We start from the raw sequence: 12,311 nt of genomic DNA on the forward strand, positions 1-12,311 counted from the left end.
CCCAGCTGAAGAGTCTGGGATGGGCTGGTTTTATCAGCACAGAGAGGATCCCATTTGCATGTGCTCTGACATATATATCAAGCTCCAGTGTTAGATTTGATTGTTTAAAAATGAACGACAGGGTTAGGGACGCACTTGTAGTTTAGTTTGTGTAGATGGTGCTGTGACAATATGAATAATTGTATTCAGTGAGTACAGGTATATTTGTAGTCCTGTGTGCATTTTTACAGGTCTTTCATCAACATAGATTTTTTTCACTCTACAAGTATTTTACATACTTTTTGAAGTTTAACCCAAAATACTTTATTCTGCCATTTTCACTTGTATAATTTTGTTATTTATTTTGCATGTATTTTCATGCTGGTGTGTAGAATCACAGGTGGTTTATTTTTATTTATTTTCTTTGTTCATTTTGCGTCCTGCTCTTTTCCTCATTTACAAAAACTGGTTCTAATATTTTTTGTGGTATCTCTAGGGTTTTGTTATGTTTAAGATCAATGTCACCTGCAAACAAGTAATTTTCCTTCCTCCTTACTGATTTAAATGTCTTTTATTTTTTTTATTCCCTATTTTTTTCTGGTTACATCTTCCAGTAGTGGGAGAAGAAAGCTTTTCCCTTCTTTTCTTCTGGGATTTAGCCAGTGTAAGGATTCAATTGACATAAGACATATGTACAGGAGAGAATCAATTTCACTTTGTAAGTGCATGGCCTTCCTAATGACATGACACCGAGAGAAAGGACAAAGCAGGTGGCACTTGTGTCTTTCAGACAACAAAACATTGGATTTGGCAAGAGTTAAGTTTGGGGTATTATGTTAGTCACCAAGTAAGTAGGTTTGTTTGCACAGCCTTCTTGTCCCTGTATAGTTTATTCTGGTGCTAACGATGTTTCTTCTCTCTTGGAACACGGGAGGGAGATTTATATCCTGCTGTCAAGGGACGATGGCGAGTCTGAGTGTACTTGGACTATTTCTCAAGTGACTTTCACCCAAATAAGCAGTGTGACAAGATGACATAGTTTGAGGTGGCATATGTATTCTTCACGTTATCATGGGGAATTCTTATGTTAGGGGTGACCATCATTGCCTGGCTCCTGAGTTGACAGAAAGCCTTCAGCATTTTACCATTCAATATGCTGTCAGGTGTTGGCTTTTCATATTGGCCATGATCATGTGGAGGTAATTTCCTTCAGTTCCTTTTTAATTGGGTTCTTTTTAAATGATGGACATGTGTTGAATTTTGTCTAATGTTTTGATTCAATCATTCCCTCTGTTAATGAAGGACATCACATTTATGCATCTGTGTATGTTGAAGGATCCTTGCATCCCTGGAGTTAATCACACTGGATTATGTTGTATGATCCTCTCAATGTTCGGTTGAATTCAGTATGCTCAGATTTTGTGAAGGAATTTTGCATGTATGTTCATTTGAGATAGTGACCTGTAGTTTCCCTTCTTGTGGTGTCTTTCTTTGGTTTGGTGTGAGAGCAATGCTGTCCTCACAAAATGCATTTGGGAGTGCTGTTTTTTATCAGTGTTTTGTAACAGTTTGAGAAATATTGGCATTAATTTCTCTTTAAATACTTAGTAGAAGTTTTAATAAAGCCATGAACTCCTATGCAGATTTCTTGGAGGGTGAGGTTTTAGATAGAGAAATCTTACTAATTTTTCTTTTGTTCATTTTGTATTTTTCCATGAAACAGTCTTGGTGGACTACATTATGGCATAACATGTGTAATGTTTTCTGGTGATCTAATTGTTGGCCTATAAATACCAAAGTTTTTCTTTAATGATCCTTTTAAAGTCTTTAGTTCAGTTATGTCTCCTCTTTCAATTCTGATTGCATTTGTTTGACTCTTCCCTATTTCTCCAGGCTACCTATTTGTTTCAAATTTTGCTTACTTTCCAATACAAATTTTTATGTAATTGATTTGTTTTCTGTATTTGTGATAGTCTCTATTTTCTGTCTGATTTATCTTTTTATGTTATTTTTATGTTTATTTTTTTATGTCAATAAAAATGCCAATGAGTTTTTTAAGGAATATGAAAACTATACAATTCTTATGAAAGCACACAACACATGGAGGCAACAAAACAATCATGATGTCGAGAGAACCTGGAGACATCACACTTCTCTCTCTCTAAAGATATTGCAGAGGTAAATTAACCACAACAGTGTGCTGCTGGCGTCAAATGAGATATTTAGACCAGTGGAGCTCATTACGGAGCCCAGAAGTAGAAGTTTGCAGATGCAGTGAGCAAATCCTCCACGAGATTTCCAACAATGCACAGTGGGGGTAGGATAGTGTCTCTTAAAAACTGTGTTGACTAGGGGCACCTGTGTGGCTCGGTCAGTTAAGCATCCCACTTCCACTCAGGTCATGATCTCATAGTTTGTGGTTTTGAGCCTCACATCAGGCTCCTGCTGACAGCTCAGGGCTTGGATGCTGTTTCTGCCTCTATCTCTCTGCCTCCCTACTCATGATCTGTCTCTCTCCCTCAAAAACAAAGTAAAAATTAAAAAATAGTATTGATATATACATGCAAAATAATAACATTTGGCCATAATCATGCTTCATACATATACGTTGACACAAAAAAATCTCAAAATGGATGAAGGATTAAGAAGAACACTTGAACCTAAATGCCTTCTAAGAAAACATGAAAGATAAACGTGATGACATTCACTTGAGAATGATTGATTTGATATAAAAGCAAAGTCACAGAGAACAAAGCAGGCAAGGGGGACTACACCAGACTAGAAAAGGGGCAAGCAAATATTTGCAGAGCTGGAAGGCAGTCTATGGGAGGGTAGACATTACAATAAAAAATATTGAAAAGGAGTTAATATCCAAAATGCAGTAGGGACAATAAGGTGTTCTCATTTCCCAGCCATCAGACCACACCTCAAGCTTCCCCCTTTTCCTAATGGAGACTCACCTCCATTCAAAGTGCTCCTCAGAGGATGAGTCTTTTTTTTTTTTTTTTAATTTATTTTTTTTTCTGAAATTTATTGACAAATTGGTTTCCATACAACACCCAGTGCTCATCCCAAAAGGTGCCCTCCTCAATACCCATCACCCACCCTCTCCTCCCTCCCACCCCCCATCAACCCTCAGTTTGTTCTCAGTTTTTAACAGTCTCTTATGCTTTGGCTCTCTCCCTTTCTAACCTCTTTTTTTTTTCCTTCCCCTCCCCCATGGGTTCCTGTTAAGTTTCTCAGGATCCACATAAGAGTGAGACCATATGGTATCTGTCTTTCTCTGTATGGCTTATTTCACTTAGCATCACACTCTCCAGTTCCATCCACGTTGCTACAAAAGGCCATATTTCATTTTTTCTCATTGCCATGTAATATTCCATTGTGTATATAAACCACAATTTCTTTATCCATTCATCAGTTGATGGACATTTAGGCTCTTTCCATAATTTGGCTATTGTTGAGAGTGCTGCTATGAACATTGGGGTACAAGTGGCCCTATGCATCAGTGCTCCTGTATCCCTTGGATAAATTCCTAGCAGTGCTATTGCTGGGTCATAGGGTAGGTCTATTTTTAATTTTCTGAGGAACCTCCACACTGCTTTCCAGAGCGGCTGCACCAATTTGCATTCCCACCAGCAGTGCAAGAGGGTTCCCATTTCTCCACATCCTCTCCAGCATCTATAGTCTCCTGATTTGTTCATTTTGGCCACTCTGACTGGCGTGAGGTGATACCTGAGTGTGGTTTTGATTTGTATTTCCCTGATAAGGAGCGACGCTGAACATCTTTTCATGTGTCTGTTGGCCATCCGGATGTCTTCTTTAGAGAAGTGTCTATTCATGTTTTCTGCCCATTTCTTCACTGGGTTATTTGTTTTTCGGGTGTGGAGTTTGGTGAGCTCTTTATAGATTTTGGATACTAGCCCTTTGTCCGATATGTCATTTGCAAATATCTTTTCCCATTCCGTTGGTTGCCTTTTAGTTTTGTTGGTTGTTTCCTTTGCTGTGCAGAAGCTTTTTATCTTCATAAGGTCCCAGTAATTCACTTTTGCTTTTAATTCCCTTGCCTTTGGGGATGTGTCGAGTAAGAGATTGCTACGGCTGAGGTCAGAGAGGTCTTTTCCTGCTTTCTCCTCTAAGGTTTTGATGGTTTCCTGTCTCACATTTAGGTCCTTTATCCATTTTGAGTTTATTTTTGTGAATGGTGTGAGAAAGTGGTCTAGTTTCAACCTTCTGCATGTTGCTGTCCAGTTCTCCCAGCACCATTTGTTAAAGAGGCTGTCTTTTTTCCATTGGATGTTCTTTCCTGCTTTGTCAAAGATGAGTTGGCCATACGTTTGTGGGTCTAGTTCTGGGGTTTCTATTCTATTCCATTGGTCTATGTGTCTGTTTTGGTGCCAATACCATGCTGTCTTGATGATGACAGCTTTGTAGTAGAGGCTAAAGTCTGGGATTGTGATGCCTCCTGCTTTGGTCTTCTTCTTCAAAATTCCTTTGGCTATTCGGGGCCTTTTGTGGTTCCATATGAATTTTAGGATTGCTTGTTCTAGTTTCGAGAAGAATGCTGGTGCAATTTTGATTGGGATTGCATTGAATGTGTAGATAGCTTTGGGTAGTATTGACATTTTGACAATATTTATTTTTCCAATCCATGAGCAGGGAATGTCTTTCCATTTCTTTAAATCTTCTTCAATTTCCTTCAGAAGCTTTCTATAGTTTTCAGCATACAGATCCTTTACATCTTTGGTTAGATTTATTCCTAGGTATTTTATGCTTCTTGGTGCAATTGTGAATGGGATCAGTTTCTTTATTTGTCTTTCTGTTGCTTCATTGTTAGTGTATAAGAATGCAACTGATTTCTGTACATTTATTTTGTAGCCTGCAACTTTGCTGAATTCCTGTATCAGTTCTAGCAGACTTTTGGTGGAGTCTATCGGATTTTCCATGTATAATATCATGTCATCTGCAAAAAGCGAAAGCTTGACTTCATCTTTGCCAATTTTGATGCCTTTGATTTCCTTTTGTTGTCTGATTGCTGATGCTAGAACTTCCAGCACTATGTTAAACAGCAGCGGTGAGAGTGGGCATCCTTGTCGTGTTCCTGATCTCAGGGAAAAAGCTTTCAGTTTTTCCCCGTTGAGGATGATGTTAGCTGTGGGCTTTTCATAAATGGCTTTTATGATCTTTAAGTATGTTCCTTCTATCCCGACTTTCTCAAGGGTTTTTATTAAGAAAGGGTGCTGGATTTTGTCTAAGGCCTTTTCTGCATCGATTGACAGGATCATATGGTTCTTTTCTCTTTTTTTGTTAATGTGATGTATCACGTTGATTGATTTGCGAATGTTGAACCAGCCCTGCATCCCAGGAATGAATCCCACTTGATCATGGTGAATAATTCTTTTTATATGCCGTTGAATTCGATTTGCTAGTATCTTATTGAGAATTTTTGCATCCATATTCATCAGGGATATTGGCCTGTAGTTCTCTTTTTTTACTGGGTCTCTGTCTGGTTTAGGAATCAAAGTAATACTGGCTTCATAGAATGAGTCTGGAAGTTTTCCTTCCCTTTCTATTTCTTGGAATAGCTTGAGAAGGATAGGTATTATCTCTGCTTTAAACGTCTGGTAGAACTCCCCTGGGAAGCCATCTGGTCCTGGACTCTTATTTGTTGGGAGATTTTTGATAACCGATTCAATTTCTTCGCTGGTTATGGGTCTGTTCAAGCTTTCTATTTCCTCCTGATTGAGTTTTGGAAGCGTGTGGGTGTTCAGGAATTCGTCCATTTCTTCCAGGTTGTCCAATTTGTTGGCATATAAGTTTTCATAGTATTCCCTGATAATTGTTTGTATCTCTGAGGGATTGGTTGTAATAGTTCCATTTTCATTCATGATTTTATCTATTTGGGTCATCTCCCTTTTCTTTTTGAGAAGCCTGGCTAGAGGTTTGTCAATTTTGTTTATTTTTTCAAAAAACCAACTCTTGGTTTCGTTGATCTGCTCTACAGTTTTTTTAGTTTCTATATTGTTTATTTCTGCTCTGATCTTTATTATTTCTCTTCTTCTGCTGGGCTTAGGCTGCCTTTGCTGTTCTGCTTCTAGTTCCTTTAGGTGTGCTGTTAGATTTTGTATTTGGGATTTTTCTTGTTTCTTGAGATAGGCCTGGATTGCAATGTATTTTCCTCTCAGGACTGCCTTTGCTGCGTCCCAAAGCGTTTGGATTGTTGTATTTTCATTTTCGTTTGTTTCCATATATTTTTTAATTTCTTCTCTAATTGCCTGGTTGACCCACTCATTCGTTAGTAGGGTGTTCTTTAACCTCCATGCTTTTGGAGGTTTTCCAGACTTTTTCCTGTGGTTGATTTCAAGCTTCATGGCATTGTGGTCTGAAAGTAAGCATGGTATAATTTCAATTCTTGTAAACTTATGAAGGGCTGTTTTGTGACCCAGTATATGATCTATCTTGGAGAATGTTCCATGTGCACTCGAGAAGAAAGTATATTCTGTTGCTTTGGGATGCAGAGTTCTAAATATATCTGTCAAGTCCATCTGATCCAATGTCTCATTCAGGGCCCTTGTTTCTTTATTGACCGTGTGTCTAGTTGATCTATCCATTTCTGTAAGTGGTGTATTAAAGTCCCCTGCAATTACCACATTCTTATCAATAAGGTTGCTTATGTTTATGAGTAATTGTTTTATATATTTGGGGGCTCCGGTATTCGGTGCATAGACATTGATAATTGTTAGCTCTTCCTGATGGATAGACCCTGTAACTATTATATAATGTCCTTCTTCATCTCTTGTTACAGCCTTTAATTTAAAGTCTAGTTTGTCTGATATAAGTATGGCTACTCCAGCTTTCTTTTGGCTTCCAGTCGCATGATAAATAGTTCTCCATCCCCTCACTCTCAATCTAAAGGTGTCCTCAGGTCTAAAATGAGTCTCTTGTAGACAGCAAATAGATGGGTCTTGTTTTTTTATCCATTCTGATACCCTATGTCTTTTGGTTGGCGCATTTAATCCATTTACATTCAGTGTTATTATAGAAAGATACGGGTTTAGAGTCATTGTGATGTCTGTATGTTTTATGCTTGTAGTGATGTCTCTGGGACTTTGTCTCACAGGGTCCCCCTTAGGATCTCTTGTAGGGCTGGTTTAGTGGTGACAAATTCCTTCAGTTTTTGTTTGTTTGGGAAGACCTTTATCTCTCCTTCTATTCTAAATGACAGACTTGCTGGATAAAGGATTCTTGGCTGCATATTTTTTCTGTCTAGCACCCTGAAAATCTCTTGCCAATTCTTTCTGGCCTGCCAAGTTTCAAAAGAGAGATCAGTCACGAGTCTTATAGGTCTCCCTTTATATGTGAGGGCACGTTTACCCCTTGCTGCTTTCAGAATTTTCTCTTTATCCTTGTATTTTGCCAGTTTCACTATGATATGTCGTGCAGAAGATCGATTCAAGTTACGTCTGAAGGGAGTTCTCTGTGCCTCTTGGATTTCAATGCCTTTTTCCTTCCCCAGTTCAGGGAAGTTCTCAGCTATGATTTCTTCAAGTACCCCTTCAGCACCTTTCCCTCTCTCTTCCTCCTCTGGGATACCAATTATGCGTATATTATTTCTTTTTAGTGTATCACTTAATTCTCTAATTTTCCCCTCATACTCCTGGATTTTTTTATCTCTCTTTTTCTCAGCTTCCTCTTTTTCCATAACTTTATCTTCTAGTTCACCTATTCTCTCCTCTGCCTCTTCAAGCCGAGCTGTGGTGGTTTCCATTTTGTTATGCATTTCGTTTAAAGCGTTTTTCAGCTCCTCGTGACTGTTCCTTAGTCCCTTGATCTCTGTAGCAAGAGATTCTCTGCTGTCCTGTATACTGTTTTCAAGCCCAGCGATTAATTTTATGACTATTATTCTAAATTCACTTTCTGTTATATTATTTAAATCCTTTTTGATCAGCTCATTAGCTGTTGTTATTTCCTGGAGATTCTTCTGAGGGGAGTTCTTCCGCTTGGTCATTTTGGATAGTCCCTGGCGTGGTGAGGACCTGCAGGGCACTTCCCCTGTGCTGTGGTGTATACCTGGAGTTGGTGGGCGGGGCCGCAGTCAGACCTGATGTCTGCCCCCAACCCACCGCTGGGGCCACAGTCAGACTGGTGTGTGCCTTCTCTTCCCCTCTCCTAGGGGCGGGATTCACTGTGGGGTGGTGTGGCTCGTCTGGGCTACTTGCACCCTGCCAGGCTTGTGATGCTGGGGATCTGGCGTATTAGCTGGGGTGGGTAGGCAAGGTGCTCGGGGGCAGGAGGGGCAGGCTTAGATCGCTTCTCCTTAGGTGATCCACTTCAGGAGGGGCCCTGTGGCAGCGGGAGGGAGTCAGATCCGCTGCCGGAGGTTTGGCTCCGCAGAAGCGCAGAGTTGGGTGTTTGCGCGGAGCGAGCAAGTTCCCTGGCAGGAACCGGTTCCCTTTGGGATTTCGGCTGGGGGATGGGCGGGGGAAATGGCGCTGGTGAGCGCCTTTGTTCCCCACCAAACTGAGCTCTGTTGTCAGGGGGCTCAGCAGCTCTCCCTCCCTTTGTCCTCCAGCCTTCCCGCTTTCCGAGCAGAGCTGTTAATTTCTGACCTCCCAGACGCTAAGTCGCGCTTGCTGTCGGAACACAGTCCGCCCGGCCCCTCCGCTTTTGCAAGCCCGACTCGGGGGCTCTGCTTGGCCGGCGAGCCGCCCCTCCGCCCCGGCTCCCTCCCGCCAGTCCGTGGAGCGCGCACCGCCTCGCCGCCCTTCCTACCCTCTTCCGTGGGCCTCTCGTCTGCGTTTGGCTCCGGCGACTCTGTTCTGCTAATCCTTTGGCGGTTTTCTGGGTTATTTAGGCAGGTGTAGATGGAATCTAAGTGATCAGCAGGACGTGCGGTGAGCCCAGCGTCCTCCTAAGCCGCCATCTTGCCGCAACCAGAGGATGAGTCTTAAAGACGTGCCCACTAGTGTCTAGGCCTCACATGCACAAGAGGATGGATTGCCCCCAGTGCAGAGCCTGTGCTCAGAGGGCCTGAGAAAGGAGCTGCCCCCACCCATCAGTATCCAGATGCCCTGTCTTGCTGCAGAGGGAAGACCTGACCCTGTGATAGACTCTGTTACCACAGGATGTTCTTGCTTTACCTCCTCACCGTGTAACACCCCGATCTTGTGAGTAAAGAAAGAACAGAATTTGATTCAGAAGGCAAAGCTACTGATTTGTACAATGTAGGAACTATAAAGTCTTTTGTTACCTATTACCCTCCCTCCCCATCTTTTGTCCCTAACTGGGCTGCTGCTCATGCCTAAATTCCTGGTGATGAAGATGCATTACTGGAATGAACATCTGCTCAACTTTCTTATTAATGCCATTGCACTCTGATTCACAAGTTCTCTTTTCATGTATGCTTGGGGAAGGCAACTAAGTTGGGCTCCATATTACTCCAAGTTCTTGAAGCCAACTTACATTCTGTGCCTTCACCCAAGGCTGCATCTTGTTTAATATGTCCGTGACTTGTCACTCTATTACCAAAGGAGTCAGAGAGCCCTTGCAGACTCCCCCACCCTCCTAAAGCACCAGCCGGACAGGGCCATTCACCCTCCTGTCGTCTTCTTTTTTTTTTTTTTAATTTTCTTTCAACGTTTATTTATTTTTGGGACAGAAGGAGACAGAGCATGAACGGGGGAGGGACAGAGAGAGAGGGAGACACAGAATCGGAAACAGGCTCCAGGCTCCGGGCTGATGGCCCGGAGCCTGACACGGGGCTCGAACTCACAGACCACGAGATCGTGACCTGGCTGAAGTCGGACGCTTAACCGACTGTGCCACCCAGGCGCCCCAACCCTCCTGTCTTCTTAATGTCCACGGTTGCAAACAGCTACTGCCAACGAGGACTATGTCACAGTGCTTCAAAACTCCCCACAAAGTGTCTTGTCAGTTTTTCACATCCCTCTCACCAGTACAAAAATGCACTTGCATAACCTTTAAGGAAACCTGGCTACTGCTTCCCAAGGACCCCTAACTTCACTGCCTTTGCTCTGTCTCTGTGAGCCCCTCACCCATACCTGATGCTGCCACAGATTTATTTTCGTGGCTTTCAGAGTCATTAACCTACTTTAAAGTCTTAATATTAGCTCTGTGCACACCCAAACTCTCAACTGTCTGAATATCAATAACATGTTTCACCTCTCATTCCATCGAAATGGTTGGCTACAGGTATCCTGTGACAACCTGTGCCTCTCGGATATGTCCTATAACTTTCTTCCCATGAAAATTAGACCTTGGGCCATCAGGCCCCACTGCATGCTTGCACTCCCACAACTGCTGTCTGGATACTTAGGATCCCCACTCACCTTTGTATTCCTCTCTGACAAGTTTGTAATTTCCAGGCCCACCACCTACCTGCCAGCTGGACACTGACCAACCCTTCCACCATCTTGTGTCATGTTAACAGTTTAAATCGGGCTATACCACTCCCATCCCTAAAAAGGGAGATCCAGGGCACCTGGGTGGCTCATTGGTGGGAATCCTACATCAGCTCAGGTCATGAGTTCGTGGTTTCTGAGTTTGAGCCCTGCATCGGGCTCTGTGCTGTCAGCTCAGAGCCTGGAGCCTGCTTCAGAGTCTGTGTCCCCCTCTCTCTCTGCTCCTCCCAACTCACACTCTTTCTTTCAAAAATAAATAAACATTAAAAACATTTAAAAGGGGAGACCCTACTTCATTCCACACGATTGCCCACAGCTACAGGAATGGTTTCTGGGACATCTGGTGGTCAACCCTGAGTTCTATTTTTTTAAAAAAATATTTCTTTAACATTTATTTCTTATTGAGAGACAGAGAGACACAGAGCGTGAGCAGGGGAGTGGTAGAGAGAGAGGGGGAGACATAGAATCTGAAGTAGGCTCCAGGCTCTGAGCTGTCAGTCCAGAGCCCGATGTGGGGCTTGAACTCACAAACTGCGAGATCATGACCTGAGCTGAGGTCCATAGCTTAATCAAATGAGCCACTCAGGTGCCCCGCCCTGACTTCTATTTTGTGACAGCTTATGTATGTGGGGAAACATAGGAACCACTCAGGCCAGTGTCCCTACTAGAGGTACTCCAGGCATCCTCTCTGCCTGCTGTAAAATCAGTCTAAGCGACTGCGCTCCCAGGTTTTCCCAAGCTTGCACATCTGCAGAGGGAACGACTGCCACTATTCACAGCCATTCCAGTCCTGCCCTGGAGTCCTCAGGGCTGTTGGTACCCTCTGGAAATCCCACAGGTCCTAACCGCCATGAGTACCAGAGGACAGAGGACATTTTGCCAGCAGGCCTATAATTGCTGCCCCATTATACGCAACTGATCTTTCTGCTAAAATTGCCAACAGTCATTCTCCAGCCCAAACCGTGGGGAGACTGTCACTGACTCTCCAGCGACTGACAGAGCTCACAAGGCTGTCAAATACACAGCGAAGATCAGAGGCCCCTGTCCTTTCCTTCACTTTAGCAGCCTGCCTTTTTCCCTGACTTGGACTATTGTTTATCATGTAAGTTCCTCACAATGGGAAAAGACAGGTGGACAGATAATGATCAGATGGGGTGTACATCGGGGTTGAGTGGGCCTCCTGAGGCCCCTTTCTTCTCTCCTTTGGTCTTGCACCAACCTCATGAGATGGGATAATTAAGAAACTGAGAGACAGCGGGTTCTTCCCAGGCACCCACTAAACCTCTGACTAAATTATTTCCCAGGGCACTACTTGTAAATCTCTCCAAGTTTTGTATAATATCAGCAGGCCCCAGGGAGTCCTTCTAGCCCCTCCCTACCCACTGGGGCTCTCCAGATGGATTTGACAAATTGGCTTCCTCTTTGGTTAATGGCTGCATGTTTGGTGGATGGACTGATGCTGTCTGACTGGATATGCCAGTGCCACAACTGTGGTAAAGAATGTAATGCCTGAAATGGTTCCTGGATTTGCCATTCCATTATGGATTTAGCCAGACCAAGGAACTCACTTCAGCACATAGACAACTACGTACTTGCAAAGACTTGGGGGTGATAATTAGAATTTCATACCCCACATCATCCTTAATCATCACAGAAGAGGACGATGAGGATATGTGGATTAGGGGAACAGATATGGAACATGAAAAACTAGACACAAAAGTCCTCAGGAAAAATCCACCTGGAAACTGGCCGAACATCCAGAATCATTGTCTTTGGCCCTTAATGAGATTTGGAATGCTCCAAATAGCAGGCAGGGACTGACCCCGTTTGCAACAGTATTTTAACGTTTTTATTTTTATTTTTGGGACAGAGAGACACAGAGCATGAACGGAGGAGGGGCAGAGAGAGAGG

The 12,311-nt window shown here is 42.9% G+C and overlaps 1 gene segment (V, D, J or C); it reads right to left on the minus strand.

The window, feature by feature from the left end:
- Positions 1-8,345: 8,345 nt before the first annotated feature.
- The window catches only part of LOC125168505 (immunoglobulin heavy variable 3-23-like), a gene marked incomplete at its 3' end in the record, with an annotated part of 42,692 nt that continues 38,726 nt past the window's right edge, over positions 8,346-12,311 (minus strand). The window contains 1 exon segment of the V gene segment in view: positions 8,346-8,350. Within this exon segment, the coding sequence occupies positions 8,346-8,350 (5 nt within the window).

This window comes from Prionailurus viverrinus, chromosome B3 (genome assembly GCF_022837055.1).
Source record: "Prionailurus viverrinus isolate Anna chromosome B3, UM_Priviv_1.0, whole genome shotgun sequence".
NCBI classification, from domain to species: domain Eukaryota; kingdom Metazoa; phylum Chordata; class Mammalia; order Carnivora; family Felidae; genus Prionailurus; species Prionailurus viverrinus.